Here is a 23,614-nt window from a genome sequence, read left to right as displayed (position 1 = left end):
CTGCTTTAAATAAGGCAGGCCATATCCCCAGAGCCAGCCGATTGGCTGGCCAGGAGGTGACGTGGCCGGGAATCCCCCCAATTGTGCGGGGGCTAGGGCCGTGAAGCCCGCAACTCTACCTCCTCCAAAGGGCAGAAGTGGCTTTGCTTCCACCAATCTCTGCTTCTGCTTCCTAGCTGCTCCTTGCTTCCATGCCAATGGTGGGGCTTCCCTGTTGGCAGAGCTGAGCAAAGAGGTCCCTCGGCTCCATTCGAAACATCTCCATCAGAGTAGACTGGGGCTTTGGATTGCTCTGTGAAGAAGAAGAAGGGCTTCCCAGGTATTGTTTCCTAGCTATGCTTCATAAAAAGTTGGTGGTGGAGGCAAACAGGATCAGGCCTGAGGACTGGATGGTGAAACTGGGGGGGGGGTCAAAACTGATGGATCTTGGGCTTCCCGTTGCTTATCTCTAAGTTGACCCCATGAACATTTTGTGTGTGTGAATGTGTAGCAAACACACACAGACATACACACTTGCCCTCGGATGTGGATGCTCTCAGCTACACTGCCTTGTATTCTGAGAAGGTACCCGGACACCAAGGCTCGATTTCAGACAAAGAGTAAATTGTAAGATGCCAGAGTTTGAGCAGCCTCCATATGGGGTGATAATCCTGTTGCTTGTTCTCTGTGAACATCTGCCACCTGGTTCAAAAGACCAAAACACTGGGAAAAGAAGAGCTGATGTCATCAAGAAGGTAAAGGTCAAAGTGACTGTGATCCATCAGAAGCTGAAGCTGGTCCTTGTTTCGGCAGCTCTAATGCAAATACTTTTCCCTTTGATCTAAGGCTGCTATGCTTGTCAAACTGTAACAGTATTTTTAAGTGATCAGTTTGTTCCCCAGGAAAAAAAAAACCTTCCTTTCATCTTTTCGACTTTTCATTTACAGTATATGTGTTACAATCTCCTGGATCGTTAGGATTAGTTACTGATACATTACTGAATTTCACATGGCTAAAACTGGCGGCCTGCGTGTTTTTCAAAAGTAAGCAGCCAGGCTTCTCTGTTAGAAAAGGAAGGGGAATTTCCAGGGGAGAAGACAAGGTTAGGAAGGAAGCCACTTAAGCCTTTGCCCATTCACCACTATTCTTATCGCTGGAGCTCTGGATATTAAAGAGCCAAAATAATACAGAACAGAAAAGCAGCTGGAATGGGAGGTTGCAGAGGGGAAAGAGTGGAAACCATTAAGCACACAGACATTCACTGCACTTTACACACATCCACTGGCTGAGCAGCATGCTCTGGCACCGGGAGTAGAGAGCAGGCGGGGGCATGGCTGGCCTGCGTCCCAGGGGGCATGGCGCGCATCCCGGGGGTGTGGCTTGCCATCCCCGCAGGGGCGTGGCCTGCGTCCTGGGGGCATAGTGCCTGGTGTGCTTGGGGGTGCATGGCACATGTCTGGGGGGGTGGCCACGATGGTGCCCCCCTCCCCGACGGTGCCCCCCTCCCCGATGGTGCCAGGGGCGGTGCACTCTCCCCACCCCACCCCCATTCCTCCGCCAGTGCACACATCCATGGTGAGACATATATAGGTTGCCAGATATTTAGTTGTCATCTAATTTCCCATGGGTCACTTTGTCGTTGACAGCAGCGATTGAAGGTTTATTGTCATACCTTGGGTTAAATATGCTTCAGGTTGAGCATTTTCAAGTTGCATTCCGCGGCGACCCGGAAGTAACGGAATGGGTTACTTCCGGGTTTCACCAGTCACGCACGCACAGGCGCTCAAAATGACATCACACACATGCGCAGAAGTGGCGAATCGTGGCACGCGCAGACATGGGTTGCGTTCTGCTCAGGATGCGAACAGGGCTCCGGAACGGATCCCGTTTGCATCCAGAGGTACCACTGTATTTCTTCTGCTTGGGGAGGGGGTTGCGAGGGGTGTCTGTTTCAGTTTGCAAAACTCCTCTCAGACCATATCGGTGCAATGAGCTGCTAGCTCTCAGGGAACAAACCCAATCCCTTGAGGCCAAGGTAGCTGCTTTGGAGAAGATGAGAGCCAGAGAGATTGGTTGGCAAGGCCTTTGGAGCTTTCCCGCTGTCCTATAAAATGAGGGTCTTGGAGTAGGTCAGGGCCACTCTGAGGAAAAGGGAAACGATATTTTAGAAGAGACCCATTCCTTGTGGGAGAAACCTGATATCTTCTATGGAGGATCCCCCAGCAGCAAAAGGGATCCTGGTAATACAAGGGTGTGATCATTATATGGGCATAAACCACTGGGTTTGTGAAGGGTGCGTGGATTACTTCCTGGTGACTCGCCTGCCTGGTGTAAAGTTTGTGGATGTCACACAGATAATCTAAATAGAAATGGAGAGGAGTCCATGGTCATCTTGGAACATGCTGGCATCTGTGGCCTGAGGAAATGTAGTTGTGTGGCCCTGGAAACTAAATTTAGGTTGCTACGTAGGAGGTTACCCAGGACCTTCAAGGTAACTTTCTCTGAAATGCGAACTGTCCTTGTGCCAGCTAGACAGGAAGAGCTAAAACATGGGTAGGCAAACTAAGGCACGGGGGCCGGATCTGGCCCAATCACCTTCTCAATCTGGCCCGTTGACGGTCCGGGAATCAGCATGTTTTTACAAGAGTAGAATGTGTCCTTTTATTTAAAATGCCTCTCTGGGTTATTTGTGGGGCATAGGAATTTGTTCATTTTTTTTTTCAAAATGCAGTGGACACTCGGGTTGCGAACGTGATTCATGCGGGAGGCACGTTCGCAAGCCGCAGCCCCACGCCTGCGCATGCGTGGGTCACAATTTGGCGCTTCTGCGCATGCACAAATCTTGATTTAGTGCTTCTGCACATGCACACGCACCAAAACCCGGAAGTAGCCCATTCCGGTACTTCCGGGTTCGGCGTGGTGCGCAACCTGAAAACGCGCAACTTGAAGCGTCTGTAACCCGAGGTATGTCTGTATAGTCCAGCCCCCCACAAGGTCTGAGGGACAGTGGACCGGCCCCCTGCTGAAAAAGTTTGCTGAGCCCTGAGCTGAGAGGATGGTGCCATGAGAGCAATACAAAGAGGCCAAAAAAACATGTCTGGCAATTTGGAGAGAAATGCCATGTATAAATGTTTATATGCTAATGCTTGAAGCTGGTGTTCTGAAGTGTTTTAGAGGAGAGATTCCACCCCAAATTCCATAAAGTGAATGGCAGTGGCATGGTCGTGACAAATGGAAATGCAAAATTCCTGTGATTTTCTAAGTCGCAAATGGGTTTTCTTTTTCCTGGAAACAACATGGAAATGAGTTGTAAGTTTCTGCTAGGTGCCACTAAATTTCAAGAAGTGGATTGTACATCATGTGAAAGATTGCATAAAACATGAGAATTAACGAGTAAGGAAATGTCGGGAAGACAGACATCTGTTTTATCTGTGCAGATGAAAAGGCTGTGGTTGCCTTTCCTCCCAACGCTTGCTTCTCAAAAGAATTCAGAGTAATTCCCTCTTGCTGGAACTATCCTGTGCTGTCACTGTTATCATTTAAGCCTCTGAACTTCTTGCTCATTAATTGTGCAGACAGCATGTGACGGGCAAGTCTATAAAATGCATGACCAGTTTGTCTGGAGGCGCAGCAAGCCACACATTGTGCAACAAACAAAAATAGCCGAGCTCAGCACACGAGGCAGACTGCGGAGGCAGGGAGGCCTGATAATAGAAGGGGAATAAATTGTGGAATAGAATCCTTCCAACACTGGGTGAAGGGTTAAGTCGCCTCACACGCCGCCTTTTATTGGTAGTTTTGAAAGGAATTTACGTTCTGTTTTCTTTGTGTCAGGAGAAAGCAAGTTCATGCAAAGTGCTGTGAGGTAACAAAAGTATGCTGGCAAGCAGATCTGTGAGGGGAAGTGGGGGAAAGATACAGTAGGAAAGGAGTTGGTCTCTGCTTGTCTACAGGTGACTCTTTGAAACATTTCCTTCGCTGTGTTCATGGGACTTTGCCTTTCGTAGAGGATTCCCCATTGTGTGTCTGAGCAAGCAATGTGTGGCGTGTTCTTATTAAATAAACCTTGAGAGCATAGCTGTCAACTTACAGATTTTAAAATAAGGGAGCAGCAGCCTCGAAAATAAGGGATCAGCAGCCAAAATAAGGGATCAACAATTACTTTGATAAAATACATATTTTGTTGCATGCAAATGGCTTTAGATACCTATTAGGTCCATAAATTGCCATATAGCATATATTCAACACAAAAAAACAGCAACAATTTGTTGTTGACAAAGGACAGCTGGACGTAGAAAGGGCCCCATTACCTTCAGTAGCTTATTTAAGGGACATCATCAATAAGGGACACCAGCGGGACATGGTGCTGGGATAAGGGACTGTCCCGCCAAATAAGGGACGCTTGACAGCTATGCTTGAGAGGCACTGCCACCTTGCCAACCCCCCACAGATAAGTGTCCGTGACAGCAGGGGAGAAAGAAGGTGCAAGGCCAAAGAGAGTTACTGGGGAAAGCATCAACCATAGGTTAGCAGGATGTTCTTCCCACCCTCTATAGTGGCTTGAAATGCTGCCATTGATCTCGGGCAAGGCCTCCTTATGAAGAACAATTGGGGGGATGGAGCAAATGTTTAAGTCCAGTGGGCACAGGGCAAAACTGCACGTTCCTTTTGCAGATACTATATGTCCATGACTGCACCATGTAGCCCTGTGAATGTAAGGCATTGCTTGCATGGGTCCTGTTACATCCACCACATGTAAGACTGTTGAGGTTTGAGATGGACAGCTGTACCCGTTGGGAAGCTTGGGTGCAGTGCTGCTCTGGCATCATACATGACCACACGGCCCTTCCTCAAACCTGACCTCCATACGATGTTGGACTACAAAGCCCATCATCCCTGACCACTGGCCATGTGGGCTGGCCATGATGGGGATTGTAGTCCTACCGCATCAAGGTTAAGGAAGGCCTCTCTGCACACTTAGAGCTTTGTCTAAAGTAAACCTTCTGGGAATGATGCCATAACACAAAAGGCATGCAGTGACTATCAAACACACTGCGTGGAACACGATTCCAATCTAAGCAGCCACCACACAACCATTTGTGTGAACTAGACCGTACCCATGATAAAGGCACCATTCTAGCACTCTTGATCTCTGTAGCTCTATTTCTGTGTAAGCAAATAAGACTGAAGTGTGAGCAGATGGCCCCTGTCCTGTTCTGTTGCCCCTCTGTGTCGATTGATTTTGCCTCTTGTCGCACTCCGCTACCTTCTGGTTCAAATTGGATAATTTTTAAAATTCATTTAGGAATTGGTGCGTGCTTAGTTTGCTACAGTTTTCTGTTGACATTCTGTTGACAATGTGCATTGATTTTAAAACTCTGCACAAAAAGTATTGTTGATGTGATCGTGCAATTACATGAAGATTTGTTGTTGTCATGTGATTTAATCAGTGCCCATATGCACTCCTGAGCTTCAGCAAACTGCATACATGGTCTGAAAATTTAAAAGAAAGATTGGTGGACTGAATCATAGAATCACAGAACTGTAGATTTGGAGCGATTCTCTAGGGTCATCTAGCCCAACTCCCTGCAATGCAGGAATCTCAACTAAAGCATCAGTGACAGGTAGCCATCTAGTCTTTCCTTAAAAAGCTCCAATGATGGAGAGTCCACCACCTTCTAAGGGAGTCTGTTCCACTCTTGAACAGCTCTTACCGTCAGAAAGTTCTTCCTGAGGCTTAGTCAGAATCTTCTTTCTTGTAACTTGAAACCATTGATTCAGGTCCTATCCTCCATAGCAGAAGAAAACAACCTTGCTCCATGATTAGCTACTTCAGAACCCCCAAATCCAGAGACCAATTTGGATGAGGAGAATTTTGTAAATATTCCTAAATATACTACTCTAAGAGAACACTTGTTCTCTTCTGCAAAAATCCGAAGCATTTCCCTGATCTGGTCATTGAACTTTGCTCACGTACATCCCTGTGAATGGAAAGGAAGCCAGGTGTTCTGGAACCTTCTCCCCAAAAGCTTAGTTTTATGCAGCTATACGTCACAAAATTTCTTAACCTCTTCGCTAAAATAACCACAGTTTAGGTTTAGATCCAGGTTATGTCCGTAAGAGAAGAGCCATGGGTGGGAACGAGAGGGAAAGAAAGAAAGAGGGACTGCAGAAGGGGAAGAGAACAACTGTGGAATAAGCATTAGAGGGAAATCTTATATATGATTACCAGAGCTGCTCTGAGATAGTCATGTAATTAGCAAATACCTAAGGAAAACACCAGACTTGTTTATTTGAGCTGGGCACCCGAACCACAGGAGGCAATCAGAAAAATGAGGTTGCTGTTTACATTGGGTTATGTAAGACGTACACGGTGGATTTGAGATAACCAAGAGATTGGGTTTCAGATGCATGCAGCTGTTTGCAACTTGGTACTAGCCACCTGTGTTCTTTTGTATGCAGGTCAAATGGTCACAAAAGCAAGTTGCTACAAAGACGGGCAGGTACAGGTGGATCCTTCTTTCTGTAACCCCAAGACTCAACCAGCTCCTGGAATTGTTCCTTGCAAAATGGCAGCTTGCCCTCCCAGGTAATAAAACCCATCACAAATTGTGTGCATGCATTGATTTAAAAATGTTTGCAACACAACGTTTTGATGAAAAGTTTCCGAGGCTTTTGCAGGAAATGTTATTAAGGTTTTGTTCAATCTGCACTGGCTTCCAGTTCGTTTCTGGATAAAAATCTGAGTTTCTAATCACTAAAGCCCTAACCTGTTCCGAGACCAGGGGATTTGATGGGTTGCCTTCTCCTACTGTTGGGAACTGCCCAGGCTGGGACCAGAAAATGTTGGCCCTGTGTATGGCTGCCCTGTCCCCAGTTTAACTCACTTCAGCCATGAATTCCTTTATTAGCCTCCATTTCCTCTTCTTTTTCTTTCTCCTTGTCCTAACCCACCACCTGTAATATGGAAATAATACAGTGGTACCTTTGTTTAAGAACAGTCTGGTTTAAGAATGCTTCAGTTTACAAACTCCGCAAATCCGGAAGTAGTGTCCTGGTTTGAGAACTTTACCTTGGTCTAAGAACGGAATCCGAATGGTGGAAGGGCACTGGCAGTGGGAGGCCTCATTAGGGAAAGTGCGCCTTGGTTTAAGAACAGTTTCGGTTTAAGAACGGACTTCTGGAATGGATTAACTTCAAAAACCAAGATACTACTGTAGTAGTAAACTACCTTAAAGGTAAAGGGACTCCTGACCGTTAGGTCCAGTCACGGATGACTCTGGGGTTGAGCCGCTCATCTCGCTTTCCTGGCCGATGGAGCCGGCGTACAGCTTCCGGGTCATGTGGCCAGCATGACTAAGCCGCTTCTGGCGAATCAGAGCAGCACAAAAAACTGCCGTTTACCTTCCCGCCAGAGCGGTACCTACTTATCTACTTGCACTTGGACGTGCTTTCGAACTGCTAGGTTGGCAGGAGCTGGGACCGAACAACAGGAGCTCACCCCATTGCAGGGATTCGAACTGCCAACCTTCTGATCGGCAAGACCTAGGCTCTGTGGTTTAGACCACAGCCCCACCAGCATCCCACAGTAAACTACCTCACCTGTTCTCAAAACCATTTAAACTGAATATTTGGATCGTCAGCCATGCCTGGCTTGATGGTTCATAAGTTACGAAGACTAAATATATTTAAGAGTGAAATGCTGAGTATTTTTACTATTATTTGTTAATAGTAATACCTTTTTCTGCTGTCTTCTGCCTCGTGCTCTTCAGCATCAGGAGATGCTGTACAGACCAGACTGGCTTGGGGAAGGTTGCCCTGGCCTGCGCAGCCTCCATCTCCTCCGACGCTGTAGACATATTTCCAGAAGTTCTGCGGCGGGAGGAGGAAGAGGAGTAGTGATGTGCAGGGTCCGAGTAAGTTTCCTTCCATTTTTTGACCCTGCGCTCTGGTGTGAGCCAACTGACTCAAGCCACAGCACAGAACCAAAAAAAAGCGCTGGAGCACAGGAGCTAAAATGGGACATCTAGGATTGGGATCAGAAGCTGGGGTGACTTCTGTCCATCCAGGATGTCCCAGTTAAATCGGGACACTTGGAGGTATGCAATTACCTGCTACGGAGCAATGAAATAAGCCCTCCAGGTGTTGCCGACCTTAGGTATCATCAGCCCCGGGAAACATGAGGCATCATGGGAGTTGTAGTCTATAGTATCTGGAGAGCACCATGCTCGCTAGACCTTTGACAGCGATTGCCAAGGGGCAGTGCTTTCTGCTCTCTGTGTCTTTTGATGCTCAGGGGTCATTTTTCACATGACAAATATGACTTCTCGTCAGGATCTTAGTTGTGTTAGAGTATGAAGGAGGGGGGAACATTGAATAATATAGATAGATAGATAGATGATAGATAGATAGATGATAGATAGATGATAGATAGATAGATAGATAGATAGATAGATAGATAGATAGATGATAGATATAGAGAGATAGATATCACATTCAGGTTTGCATGCCTCTTATTAAATATAACAACCAAGCTCTCATTTGGGATCCTGCAAGAAAAAGTAATACAGTCCAGAATAAAATATCCTGCAGAAAAAGTGCCTAGCTAGAATTGCAGTTTCAGAAAGAAGCATACTGTTTTTAATTTTTAGGCACTCCAGCACTTTGAGGACACTTCTAATTTCATTGATCCTGAATCATCGTAGTGAAATAGTTATTTAATCACAGCACATGTTAAAATGGGCAAGCAGTTATATCATGGCTCTGCGTGCACATATAGTGCCTTACATCATTTATGTGCACTCTCTCGAGTTAAAAGAGACATCGCATTGCCGTCTGAACCTTCCAGACATCATTTCTGGGTTCTACATGGGATATTTTAGAATTCATGGCTGCAAGCCCTGAAGGGGTTTGGCTGCAGTCCCAGATTTGAGCATTTACGCCAGCTGAGCTAGCTCATGAAGTCTATAAATATTAGGCTTACACCAGAGCAAAGCTTAAGCTGGTTGTTAAATTGCTGAGCATAATCAAAACTTGTGCAGCGTAAAACATTTATGTAACGTTCTCCTCATGGGTAATAGAAGATGATGATACAATTCCAGTTAATTCCAGTTTAATCCTTATTTATCCTTATTATTTATTGATTTGATTTCTCAGGTCTAAGGAAACGCACTCACTTCATTTGGTCTAACAGGAAGTGATGGCAAACTGTAGAGCAGGGGGTGGCTAACCCCAGGTTTGGGGGCTGATGGAACTCGCATGAGCAATTCACACATGTACACAGTACCAGTAAGCTATCATTTGACCATAGGCTTATCCACACTTAGCTTTCCTTTGCTCCTTCCAAGCACAGCCCACATGTTAAAACTCAGTGTTCAAATACCTTTTCTTCCTTTCTTTCTTCTTCCTTTTTCTGCTTGGTAGGTTTCCCTGTGAAAACCTGTTCTTTAAAGCTTAACTGGAGCAAATGGCAATCCGTGAAAAAGCTGAATGGACATTTGCTTCAACTGAGCGCTAAAGAGCGGGTTTTGATGAGGAAAGCTTGGAGCAAACAATAAAAAATAAATGCCTGGATAGAGAGCTTTTAAACACCACCCTGTGCTTAAAGGTACCTGTGGATAAACCCTTAGAGGGATATTGAAACTAGGCCACTAACAGCAATGTTAGGTACGGATTGAAACAAGGTGTTCTGTGGTTGTGTGACAGAGATGACCCATCATCCCCCCTGACATGACCATTAATTAGGCCTGAGCTGGCGTAGTTGATAGAAGTGAATGAGAGGGAATTTTTAACAGGAAATGATTGACAGGGACCCTTTCTCATGTGACCTTTTCGGCATGAGAGCCCTTTATGGCATGGTTCTTTCCCATGCAACAAAAGTAATCTTGAAAAAAAGAAAGAACACACTGCACCGTATAGAAGGAGCTGATCCTGCAACTCCTCTCCAACCTGCTGTTGCCCATTGTGGAAACTGCAGGTCAAGTCATCCTATGCATGCTTATTCAGAAGCAAGTTCCACTGAGTCCATGGGACTTACTCCCAAGTAAGTGCATACAGCAGGGCCGGGGATCTTTACCAGCTCAAGGGCTGCAGGTAATAATAATAATAATTAATAATAATAAATACCCTGCCCATCTGGCTGGGTTTCCCCAGCCACTCTGGGCGGCTCCCAACAGAATATTAAAAACACGAGAAAACATCAAATATTAAAAACTTCCCTAAACAGGGCTGCCTTCAGATGTCTTCTAAAAGTCAGGTACAGCCATACCTCTGGTTGCAAATGTGATCCGTGCAGGAGGCATGTTCGCAGCCTGAAGTGCCACATCTGCGCACGCGCGTGACGTGATTCGGCGCTTCTGCACATGCGAATGACATCATTTTGTTTTTCTGCACATGCGCAAGCACCAAAACCCGGAAGTAACCCATTCCGGTACTTCCAGGTTCGGCGTGATCCGCAACCTGAAAATGTGCAACCTGCAGCGTTCGTAACCCAAGGTATGACTGTAGCTGTGTATTTCCTTGACATCTGATGGGAGGACATTCCACAGGGTGGGTGCCACCACCAAGAAGGCCCTCTGCCTGGTTTCCTGCAACCTCACTTCTCGCAGAGAGGGAACCACCAACATACCCTCTGTTCTCTGAGCAATACAGGAAGGAGCAAAGCTACGGTGGTTTGCACAGTGCAAAAAAGGGACTGGACAACACTCCAAGTAGAACCAAGTGGTTGCAGAGTTTATAGGCTACACCAATGAAGCTGTAGGTAGTTGGGGGGTCACACTTTTGAAGGTGCCGCCCATATAGAAAAAAAGAGTTTTCTCATAGACATGGAGAGGAGGCCACTGAGATAGCTGTAAAAGCAATTTCTGTGCTCAGCCCCTCTTTCAGTTGATTTCTTGCTCCTGTTTTCATAAATATCAGCAGAACCAAAGCCGTCCATTCGAGGCAGGGTTTGAGGACAGAAGACAGAGAAAAAAGATCTCTTGACTTTGACTTGGTGAGATTAGCAGCCTTGAAACTAAGTCCTAGTTCAGGATTTGTGTCCAGTAAGTTTGGTGTTACATGCTTCATGGAATAATATGTGTTTACAGGAAATAATAATAATAATAATAATAATAATAATAATAATAATAATAAATATTCTTATTTGTTCCCCGCCCATCTGACTGTGTTGCCCAGCACAAAATATTCACAAGCGTAGTACACACACAGTTTCACCTTGGAGTGAAGTGTTGTGCATTCATGGTTTAGGCAACAAGTGAGGGGGGAGAGAGAGGGGAAGAGTTAGCTGTGAAGTAGAACATCCCAGACGTGTTGACGGGAATGTTTTAGGTCACTTGCAGAGGACTTGGGTTACTGCTCCAGGTTTCTCTCTTTCCGCACTCTTTGCCAATCAGCTGTCATCATCTGCCGGCCTTTTCCATGCCAAGTTCTGATATCGGGCAGTAATCTTGGGGGAAGAGAGAAAACCATGGGCAGATTCCCGAGGCTGCCTGAAGTCCACTCCTAAGGTCAATGACTAGAACATCTGTTCAAACAGCAGAACAAGGGAAATTGTGAGTGCAGAGTGTCCTATGATTTCTGTCTGCGTTTCATTACTGGTTCCTAGATACAGTGGCAGAAGCGGAACATGTATGTGGCTGTTAAAAACAGCAGAAAACAAGGCTGGAGGAGTCTAAACAAGCTGTGCTTACCGTTATATATTGGGTTTAACGCATTTTATGTTACAAGGCAGGGACGCGGGTGGCGCTGTGGGTTAAACCACAGAGCCTAGGGCTTGCCAATCAGAAGGCTGGCGGTTCGAATCCCCGCAACGGGGTGAGCTCCTGTGGTTTGGTTCCTGCTCCTGCCAACCTAGCAGTTTGAAAGCACGTCAAAGTGCAAGTAGATAAATAGGTACCGCTCCGGGGGGAAGGTAAACGGCGTTTCCGTGCGCTGCTCTGGTTCGCCAGAAGCAGCTTTGTCATGCTGGCCACATGACCCGGAAGCTGTACGCCGGCTCCCTCGGCCAGTAAAGCGAGATGAGCTCCGCAACCCCAGAGTCGGCCATGACTGGACCAGGGGTCCCTTTACCTTTACCTTTATGTTACAAGGCACATTCTACCCAATTGTAGAAGCATTGGTAGACGAACGTTCTAATGGCAAGTAAGCGCATGCACTGTCAACGGTCAGTTCTAGCTCGGCATTATTATTGTGTTGTCCAGTCAGTTCGGTTCTTGTTTTCCTATGAGTGAGCTGTTGTCACTGACACATGTTAAATAAACGTAGTTGAGGAACTTTTACTGCCTTGGGCTTCTGACTTCTTCCGAACATTTAACACTTACCAATATGCGATGATGGATTGAGGGGGAGTCCCCATCACACTGAATTATTTCTTTCACAGCAGGACTTCCGGGTCAGTGCAAACGACGAATGGCGGAGTTCCTCCAATCGGAGGAACGGGCTCCGTGGAAATTGGGTCTTCCCGCCGCGGCGAAGGCGGGGGCCCGCTAGAAATCCCAGGCAGAGAAGCCTGGGAACGTGGGGTTCGGCAGAGCACCAAGAGCGCCTCCCCTACTCACGAGGAAACCCCTTTTCGGGGCTCCGGAGTGAAGTGGGGTGAGCAGCGTGGTGCTGCGAACCGATCGCTATTTCCATGGAGGGAAGTCGCGCAGCCGGAGAGCGCTGACTTTTTCCTGATGAGATTTGGACTCTAAATCAAGTACCCGTGAGTAAAAACGGAGAATTGGATCAAGAAAATTTATGAATTAGGCACAAGCGGGAAGGTTTAAACAGGAAGTCCGCCTCCCGCTTTTTGTATATAGACTGAAGCAAAGACCTTGCAAACTAACAGCCTGGAAAACTGCTTTAAAGTTGGAAATTTCCTGCATCTACAACTAATAAAACCCCCAAACCTGGGGACGGGGTGTCAGGACAGAAATTGTTTGAGACGTCCATTGATTGAAAGTGGAGTACTTTGACAGATAGTATTAAAAAAGAAGAGAAACAAATTAACTTCAACACCACCTTCTGCATTTCTGTATTTTAAAGATACAAAGTATTTGAAAATCAAAAGGATTTGAAATCGAAAGTAATTTCTTTTGTTGGATACATTTTAAAAATGGATACAAAAAGAAACTGTGTCCCCTAGAGGGAGCTTGTCAGCTTGTTGTTGTAGCTCACAGCTGCAAGATTTGGATCGTGGGACCTGCCGTTTTGACCTTGAGCAGAAAAGTGTTGGAAGGAAGGTTTAGTGTCTGCCCTTGGCTTGCTGGAGCGGCTGCATGAAAAAATGACTCTGATGCATGAAAAATTGGATTTGATGAGCGCTGTGGCTAGTGAATATGATTTAACAGGGAACAAGGATAAAGAAGTCATACAGCGACCAACTCAAGAATCTGATTTGATAAGGCAGGTCCAAGGGCAGATGAAGAAGGATGAGGCAGTGATTCCCCCTCAAACAACACGAATGGAGAGATCTAAAGTCCGGCAGGAACAAAAGTTACTGATTGAACTTGGAGTGTGTTGGGAAGTGTTTGAAGTTAAGGAAGTTCTTAACTCTAGTGGGACTATGAAACAGGTGAACAACTATCTTCTGGATAAATACTTTTTGGATTACAAAGATGACGACAGGGAGTGGGACTGGGGGGAAGGGACTTGCCTGATGAAGGAAAATGGAAATTATTACTGGATGGAACCCTCCGGAGACCCACTCCCCAAGAAGCTAACAATAGACAAAGAAGTGCACAAGCACAAACAAGGACAAGAAAATGTGCAGAGGGGGCCAAGAAGAGACTTAAGGGCCTCGGACGTAAGAACACCAGATTGATGGACTCGATGTAATGGACAGAAAGGACTGACATGACCCGATACCAGGAAGAAGGGACGTTGGATAAAAACTAGAGATATCAAGGGAAATTATTTTGTTAATTTTGGAATTAGTGTAACATTAATGGAATATTAGGGAACATGCTGGAAAGGAACTAAACGGGCTTTAGCAGAAAAGATTTAAGGAGATATGAATGAATATGATGTAAATTTTGAAATTTTAAGATTTTTAAGATAAGATAAGGGTAAAAAGATTAAGGTAAATTGAATAACAGATTATATTAAAAGATGGAAGGGCAATGTTGAATTAATTGATAAGATAGATTGGGAAGATTAATAATTTAAATTAAAATTGAGAAACATGGGGAGAATTTGCTGAAATAACAAATTAAACTAGAATACAAAAAGGGAGGTGTGAGGAGGTTCAAGAAATAAGCAAATGGAAAGTTGTAAATTTGAGATTTGTATTTTTCTTTTTTCCTTTTTGGTTTTTTCTTTTTGTTTTATTTTGTGCTGTATTTTTCTGATTTTTTCTGTTTTGTTTTTGTTTTTGTATTGATGAAATTCTGAATAAATATCATTAAAAAAAAAGAATTATTTCTTTCACAGCAGCGCTGAGATGCGGGAGGGTGCATGATGTAATCTGCACCTTTCTTCTAGAATGTTGTATTTTGAAATGTGCAATAAAAAACAAAAGATTTGACAGGTTTTTTCCCCAAAGCATATCATGAATCAGGCAGGAAGGAGGAAGTCTTACTCTTTCTTGCTACTGATTTGCAAAGAGCCATCCAGCAAATTCATGACTAAAGTGAGACTGATGCTTCGTAAACTGCAAATGAACAACATTTGACAATAACTCAAATTATTCATGCGTACCGTTTATAATAATTTGAGTTATCGTCAGTTACTATGCATATGCAGGTCATCGTTTCAATGATTCATTTGCAGTTTGTGAAGTATTTCTGCATCCTTCTGCTGTGCTGAAGAAAAATTTCATGGCACAGTGTATATCCGGAATCACTGTTCACTAGGTCTGTTTGCAGACCACTTCGGCAGCGCTGGACGTCATAAAACAAAGATTTATGGCTTGTTTTCACCAGATAAGAATCTGACCCATTGCTTCTTTCAGAGACTTGCATAGTCTACAAAGACTTTCAGAGACTTATAAGTTTATTTTGTTCTATGTTTTCAAGAGAATCCATCAAGAGTGCATATTTTGTGATTTTCAGAGATTTATAAGATTTCTGTTTATTTGGTTTTGCAGAGAGTGCATATTTCATATATTTCATACTGTTCAATGTTCTGTATAGATTATATAAAGAGTTTATACTGACATCGCATTGTTGTACTTGGTCATCGTGTTGCCTTGGATATTACTGATAATTATTTGCAACACACAGGTTTAATTGCTTGGTTACTTAAAGTGAAGCAGGAATGCCTTGGCTCACAGCTTATACTCTTAACTGTACATACCATTTCTCTCTCAAACTGGACCTTCCTCAACTGGTATGTCTCCCTTGATCATAAGGTCGCTATAAAAGATAGCACTCCCACTATTTTTAATGTGGTTGTTTTATTAAAATATTTGTATTCCACTTTTCTGAGGGGTCAATTAACTCAAGAACTGGAAGGAATTTATAATTTACAACCCACACTTCAGTAGTTAAGATTGTCAGAATAACAGGTGTGGGAAACAGTATTTTTCAGTACTGAGGCTTGATTGATAGTGCAGAACAGTTTTGGGGCTGTGTCCCCCGTCCCCCCAGATTGCTTACTGCACCCCTCTCCACCCCATCACCAAATATAAGTATCATACAAATTCCAAACAGAATCTGTGGCTGTACCTGATGCTCCAAAAATTTCCTCTACCCACTGAATTTCCTAGGCGACTCTTGTATGAGTTCTGAGCCAGTGTGGTGTAGTGGTTAAGAGTGATAGACTCGTAATCTGGTGACCCGGGTTCGCATCTCCGCTCCTCCACATGCAGCTGCTGGGTGACCTTGGGCCAGTCACACTTCTCTGAAGTCTCTCAGCCCCACTCACCTCACAGAGTGTTTGTTGTGGGGGAGGAAGGGAAAGGAGAATGTTGGCCGCTTTGAGACTCCTTCGAGTAGTGATAAAGCGGGATATCAAATCCAAACTCTTCTTCTTCTTATCCTCCTATGGTGAGGATAACATTAAATAGCTTTGAGATCTTTGGAGGAGATCCTGAATGGAAATACAGTACATAGAAATGAGTCGAATGCCATTCACATTGGCTTAGGCCAGGGGTGGAGAATCTCAGGCCTGGGTACTGAATGTGGACCTCCAGTTCTCTGTCTGGCCCTCAGGATGCTCCCTGGGCTGCACTGCTGCTGCTCCACATCCATCTTGAGCTCATTTGCCTGTCTGCATTGTACCTTTGAGCTGTGGCGATGCCTGGATTTGAGGATCGAAAAATGTGTGTGTGTGTGTGTGTGTGTGTGGAAATGCCTGACTTTTGGGTGACTGCACTGTGCTTACCAAAGATAAGAGTGCCACCCGTTTTTCCAACACCACTTTGGCTGCGTCCACCATTGGCGTGTGTCTCAAAAGTTTGCCCCTGCGGGAACATGGGTGCAAATAGATTCCTTGCCCCTGGTATCGTCCCCCAATGCCAAATGCCTTTCTTTGAATCTTTCCTTCTTCCTCCTCATCTAGCTGGTCTGTCGGCAACTGGAGCGAGTGCAGCTTGACGTGTGGAGCAGGCGAGAGGTACCGCTATGTTCGTTGCATGCAGAGAATTCACTACAAGCCAGAATGGGTTACGGATTCTCTTTGTCGATTCCCGGCCCCAGCCAACAGGGAACTCTGCAACAAACAAAACTGCCCACCGACCTGGAGTGCTGGGTCCTGGTCTGAGGTAAACAAAATTCACAGGAGTTTTCGTCAAATATTGGAGCTGTTCCGACAAGTCCGGTTACCCTTTTAGGTACGGCGGCATTGCGGGCTGGCAATGCCTTGTATCATGGGATCTGGTGTGGGGGCTACAGATGATGGAGGCTCCCCTGAGGCTGGAAGAAGCTTAGAGCTCCCCTTCACCAGCTGGGTATTTGGATCCAAGCCTGCCTACAAACTGACCAATGGCAGGCAGGTTTGGAGGCAGGACCCTCCTAGTGGGTGGGCTTGAAGGGCTAGGTAGGCTCCCCTCAGGTCCACTCCTAGGATATTTAAGGTACCCTGGCCGAGCCCCAGCACAAAGAGCTCCCACTATTCACTCATGTGCTCCAGACTTCCTGTTTCCATGTGCAGTCTGATAGGTAAGGTAAAGGATCCCTGGACAGTTAAGTCCAGTCAAAGGCAACTATGGGGTTGCAGCGCTCATCTCGCTTTCAGGCTGAGGGAGGTGGCGTTTGTTCACAGACAGCTTTCCGGGTCATGTGGCCAGCATGACTAAACTGCTTCTGGCACAACAGAACACCGTGACGGAAGCCAGAGCACACGGAAACGCCGTTTACCTTCCCACCACAGCGGTACCTATTTATCTACTTGCACTGGTGTGCTTTCGAACTGCTAGGTTGGCAGGAGCTGGGACAGAGCAATGGGAGCTCACCCCATCACGGGGATTCGAACCACCGACCTCCCGATCGGCAAGCCCAAGAGGCTCAGTGGTTTAGACCGCAGCACCACCCACGTCCCTTGCAGTCCAGTAATATGCCTCCAAGTATAAATTAGTCAGGGTGGAGTGTATAGAATGGCAGCTGCCCTGATCATTTGCTTGTAGACCTTTGACTTCATTCACATGGTGGTCCTAATGTTCTAAATCTGACACATTTGTAAGAACAATTTTTCTTAAAATATTTTTCTAACATGCAGTAAATTTAGCGGTGGGTTGTTTTTTTATTGAACTGATTAATGCCCCGGATTTGTAAAAAAAAAAAAAAAAAAGTATCCTACTAACATCTTTCATTCTGTCTTGATTCCCTCCCACCCACCTGCAACTTCTGGAAAACATCAACCTCTAAATGTTTGTATCCCATTCCACTTTCTCAGTGCTCTCGAACATGTGGGAAAGGCTGGAGGAAAAGAGTGGTTTTGTGCAAAAGCTCCAGTTCTACTCCCTGGGCTCAGATTCTGTCCGATTCTGCCTGTGCCTCAGAACTGAAACCGAAGATGCAGGAAACCTGCCTCCTGAAACGATGCCACAAACACAAGAAGATCCAGTGGTTTGTGTCCACATGGACCGAGGTGAGCAAATGGAGAGGGCATTTCTATTCATTAATTTGTTGTTGTTGTTGTTGTTTAGTCGTTTAGTCGTGTCCGACTCTTCGTGACCCTATGGACCAGAGCACGCCAGGCACTCCTGTCTTCCACTGCCTCCCGCAGTTTGGTCAAACTCATGCTGGTAGCTTCGAGAACACTGTCCAACCATCTCGTCCTCTGTCATCCCCTTCTCCTTGTGCCCTCCATCTTTCCCAACACCAGGGTCTTTTCCAGGGAGTCTTCTTTTCTCATGAGGTGGCCAAAGTATTACTTCTATCTTAAACGGAATTTCAAACCTGTGCAGAATTTATTTCTAAATATGTGCTCTATAGAGCACACCGGTAAGCACATTTCTCTCACACACAAATTATAACTTATGCGGAAAACAAGGGATTTTTAAAAATGCTGTCTCGTCAGGGGTTCGCAATGGGATTTCCACAGATCTTATCCAAGGAGAAACTGCTACTGGAAATAAAAACAGTACCCTGTCTCTCATAACACTGTGGAAGAGCCAAGCTTTGACTGTTCATCGAGTAGCGGTTCCGCACAGCGCAGATGTGCTTGCGGTATTAATCGTTTGTCTCCTTCAGCAAATGCCCAAACTGTGTATGGCAGGTTCATGCCCTTCCACAAACTGGTTTGTGTGCGTCAGGGAGCTTTAATAAGACACATGTAGACAGATGTTTAAGGATATACACCTGCCATTCACACCCCTGCAACCAACAGAATTACTATGTAAACGATGTGAAGCTGGATCAGACCCAAGGTCCATTAGCTGGTTTCCCACTGTAGCCAACCAGAAGCAAGTCGCAAAGGCAAATTACTGTTTTATCTGTAAGTTGCCTTGAGTCCCTTTTTTTTTTTTTTTTTTTTTGAAATATATTTTATTAATTTTCCAAACATTCATACCACATTAACAATTTACAATATATTTTTTGACTTCCTTCAGCTTCTCTGCCAATCATTCAAATTCTAATTTTTAAATACACATTTCCAAATTTTGATATTACCTTTATGCTTACCCCCCTCTTATATTTTGCATTTTTGCAATATTTCTTATTCTGTTACAGAGCTTCTTTAAATGCCACTAACGTTATTTCGTTATCACTTATACATTCCCAGTAATCTGCTAATTTTCTCCAGTCCTCAGTGAATCTTTGATCTCGTTGATATCTGATCTTCCCAGTCAGTTTGTCAAGTTCTGCATAGTCCATCAGCTTCGTTCTCCATTCCTCCAGCGTTGGTATTTGTTCTTGTTTCCAGTTCTGGGCCAGTAACATATATATAAAAATATACAGTTGAAATATGCATTGAGTCCCTTTCAGGGGAAAAGGTGGGATATAAATAAATAGGTCATTATAATCCATGTAGCAGCAGCAGTGCACTGTACATTGTCACTCCCTCCAGCAGTGACCAAAAGTGGTGAGTGCAGGCAGTTAGATATGCCCAGAGCCAGCCCACCCATGAGGTGGGGTGAAGCAACCGCCTCAGGCAGCAGAAGCGCAAGAGGCGGTGCCCCTGCCCACCCCACTGATTCCGCCCCCGCCAGAGAAGCAGACCAGGTAAGGGAGGTGGCAGAGTGATACGGCACTGCTTGCTGCTCTCCCCCACCCCTGGGGCAAAGAGAGACCCGCACCAAAGCCTATGGAATTCCCCCCTTCTCCCCAAATCTTATTAGAAGTCTGATAGGAAACTGCTGTAAGAGGACTGGGAGCGCCATCTTGCGAGTTTCAAGGTGAAACTGTGAAGCTCCCTTGTCAGTCTTTTGCTATTAGGTACTGCATGTTGTTTAAGTAATCTTGTAGGTTTATGGTACAGTGGTACCTTGGGTTACATACGCTTCAGGTTACATACGCTTCAGTTACATACGCTTTAGGTTACACACTCCGCTAACCCAGAAATAGTACCTCAGGTTAAGAACTTTGCTTCAGGATAAGAACAGAAATCGTGCAGCCACGGCACGGCGGCAGCAGGAGGCCCCATTAACTAAAGTGGTGCTTCAGGTTAAGAACAGTTTCAGGTTAAGAACGGACCTCCAGAACGAATTAAGTTCTTAACCCGAGGTACCACTGTATTGAAAAGTGGGTTTTGGCATGCTGTTGTGTTATGCTGTTATTTTTGTTTTACTGTCTTATTTGCTATCGTATTTTTCCGTGTATAAGACGCCCCCATGTCATAGCTGTCAACGTTTCCCGTTTTTTAAGGGAAATTCCCTTATTCCGAATAGGATTCCTCACAAGAAAAGGGAAAAGTTGACAGCTGTGCCCCATGTATCAGACTTCCCCTATTTTGGGAGCCTCCAAATTAAGAAAACACCCCTCTGCACTACCCATGTATAAGACGAGCCCCAATTTCAAACCTAATTTTTTGGTTAAAAAAACCCCTAGTCTTATGCACGGGAAAATACGGTATATAATATCACAAAATGGTTTTTGTAATGTGTGTTTGAAATGCATCCCTGCTTCTTTGCTTTTAAGTCACTTTGAGTTTGGGGTGTGTGTGTGTAAAAGTGGCATACAAATTATCGAATGAATCTTGGCGAAAGTGAGGCATTCCAGTGCACAGCGTTTCACCCCAGGGGGCTGGTGAATCTTTGCAAAGACTCCTTAAGGAGAAATCCTTGCAGATCCCCACCGCCCTGCCAGGTGCCAATGTCTTGGCCACCCCTGATTATGCCATAGAATGTGGAGTGTCAGTTTGAAAATTAAAATTAAAAAAACTGGGGAGGGGGAGGAATAGAAGATAACTTGCTTGAATGCTGATCAGAAGCATTAATCACTGAGCAACCAATGTGGAAATATTCTTGTGCTGACTGCAGAGATGCTGATCAGACCAAAAGCACAGTTAAGCCATATTTACAGTGGTACCTCGGGTTACATACGCTTCAGGTTACATACACTTCAGGTTACAGACTCCGCTAACCCAGAAATAGTACCTAAGTACTTTGCTTCAGGATGAGAACAGAAATCGTGCTCCGGCGGCAGCAGGAGGCCCCATTAGCTAAAGTGGTGCTTCAGGTTAAGAACAGTTTCAGGTTAAGAACGGACCTCTGGAACGAATTAAGTACTTAACCCGAGGTACCACTGTATAGTGTTCTGGTGAAGGTGTAAGAGAGATAGGGGACCTAAGCTATTTAATACTAATGCATTGTCACTGTATTCTCTTCCCTGCACCTCCTTTTCTAGTGCTCTGTGACATGTGGAAAGGGAGTGCAGAGGAGGACACTGAACTGTGCAGAAAAATATGTTTCTGGAAAATACAGAGAACTTGCTCCTAAGAAGTGTTCCCACCTTCAGAAACCAAACATAGACCTGGAAAAAGCCTGCGTCCTAAACCCATGTCCCAGGCACTCTGCTTATTCACCAGTAAGTCAAGGCAGCTGGTTTTCCTCTTCTTGGTCTCAGGTAAGGATGCCGCTAACTTTGAACCCATTTTATATTTCACATTAGACCTCATCCATCATGTTTCTTTCAAACAGTGTCTCTTTTGCCCTGTGTTTATGCTGCTGGCATGGTCTTTTACTTCCAGGTCTGGTCTATGGAGAGAGCTGGCTTGTGTAGTATAGAGACTACAAATGTGCAGGAAATTGATTGATTGGCAGTAGAGTCAAGGCAGATGAAAGAAAGGGCACATAGCAAAAGGGCTTTAACACGCCCCTCAAGTACAATATAAATGTTGTTCATTCTAATGTGTGGATATTTTGTACCCCTTATTTATTTAGAAGCTATATAGAGTAAGGTAAAGGTAAAGGGACCCCTGGCCATTAGGTCCAGTCGTGGCCGACTCTGGGGTTGCGGCGCTCATCTCGCTTTATTGGCCGAGGGAGCCGGCGTACAGCTTCTGGGTCATGTGGCCAGCATGACTAAGCCGCTTCTGGCGAACCAGAGCAGCACACGGAAACGCCGTTTACCTTCCCGCCGGAGCGGTACCTATTTATCTACTTGCACTTTGACGTGCTTTCAAACTGCTAGGTTGGCAGGAGCAGAGACCAAACAATGGGAGCTCACCCCGTCGTGGGGATTCGAACCGCCGACCTTCTGATCAGCAAGTCCTAGGCTCTGTGGTTTAACCCACAGCACCACCCGAACAATTTAAAACAAATTATCAATATACAAATAAAATCTGCAAAGTTTAAAATCTGTATGTATCTGTTGTTCACATGTCCAAAAAGGTTCACCAAAACAAAAATGTTTTAGCAGACGTCTAAGATATGTGGACAGTAAACATGAAAACCGTAATTATGAAGGGAAAAGATATTCATCAGGAAATTATGGAAGCATTTTATTTGCTTTACGCAGCACTTTGGGCTGTCTCATACCAGCTGCTTATTAAGGTGTCCAATTATTTTAGTGACATATTCAGAAAAGAACATTGAAGTGGGGCCACCTTTATTCAAATCTAAAGGTTTGGGTAAGTCCATGTCCTGTAGAAATAAGCAGTGGCGTAGCGTGGGGGGTGCAGGGGGGGCCGGCCGCACCGGGCGCAACAGCTGGGGGTTAGGGCAAATCCACGGGTTAGGGGGCGCAAATCCATGGGTTAGGGGGCGCAGATCCACGGGTTAGGGGGCACAAATTACTTGCCTTGCCCCGGGTGCTGACAACCCACGCTACGCCACTGGAAATAAGTACCATATTGTTGCAGATCATTCTACCTATCAGTTATCAGGGAAGCGTCTATGTGTTTATGACATAGAAACCAGCAAGTCCCCTGCACTTAGCACAGTTTTAGGTTACCTATTAATGGCTTGCTGGTGCTCAGTTGCTTGTAAGCTTTTTCACACCATAAGCCATGCTAAGCACTTGAGAGGACTGTAAAGATACAATGGCTTCATGCCCGTGGAGGTTTATTCTTGGACTGGCTGCGCCATTTGGACATCCGTTTTTGAGCTGGCAGCTTAAGTTTATGGAAGTTACCTTTCATCGGAAGGATGGTACTAAAAAAATAAACATTTGGTTTGGAGGAAATGACTATAACATTGCAAAAGAGTGCAGTAGCAACGGTAATATATATCATATTTTGCTCCTGGGTTCTATCTCTTTGTTGCATTCTAGAATGACCATGAAATGAAGTCCAGCAGGGGCGTTGTATAGGAACCGGCACATAGATTTGTGGACTTCCACTTAGCTCTCTGGAGCAAAACAAGCAGAGGAAGAGAAAGGAAATAACCCCATTCACATTTTTATGCAGATTGACCTCATTCACACTTCTTGAACCAATATGCAAACTGAAATGCAGCTAGCCTTAAAATTTTTGCAGGCTGCTGTCCAAATAATTGACTAAAGAAGCTTACTGTTGTTGCTGCTGCTGCTGCTAACTACTGTTGTTGTCGTTGTTTTATTACATTTATATCTTGCCTTTCTTCTTTCATGGAACTTAAGGTAGTATATATCTAGTTCCCAGGCAGTCATCCACCCAGGCACTGACCACCATCAGGAAGGTGGTAGCCTCATGTGCTTTCAGACCATACCCCTCAGACAAAGTTTTAAAGGGAAAGTGCACACAAAAAATGTGCACATTAGTGAAAATGACATAAAATTGCATTGTGTTAAATAAAATTGGAAAAATGCATACATTAGACAAAAATGCATATAAAAATGCATATATTGAGGAA

The 23,614-nt window shown here is 45.0% G+C and overlaps 1 protein-coding gene across 2 annotated transcripts in view; it reads left to right on the top strand.

Moving 5' to 3' along the window:
• Window positions 1-23,614, top strand: part of ADAMTS16 (ADAM metallopeptidase with thrombospondin type 1 motif 16) — an 86,735-nt gene that overhangs the window by 54,342 nt on the left and 8,779 nt on the right. For both annotated transcript variants that reach the window (XM_083624592.1, XM_083624593.1), the window contains 4 exons: window positions 6,442-6,568; window positions 16,462-16,663; window positions 17,794-17,988; window positions 21,189-21,407. In XM_083624592.1, coding sequence (XP_083480718.1) covers window positions 6,442-6,568; window positions 16,462-16,663; window positions 17,794-17,988; window positions 21,189-21,407 — 743 coding nt within the window. The remainder of the gene's footprint in view (window positions 1-6,441; window positions 6,569-16,461; window positions 16,664-17,793; window positions 17,989-21,188; window positions 21,408-23,614) is intronic.

Source organism: Podarcis filfolensis, assembly GCF_964270895.1.
Source record: "Podarcis filfolensis genome assembly, chromosome: 7".
Taxonomy (NCBI): domain Eukaryota; kingdom Metazoa; phylum Chordata; class Lepidosauria; order Squamata; family Lacertidae; genus Podarcis; species Podarcis filfolensis.
The sequence above is the reverse complement of the archived record's forward strand: the minus strand, read 5'-3'. Positions and strand labels throughout refer to the sequence as shown.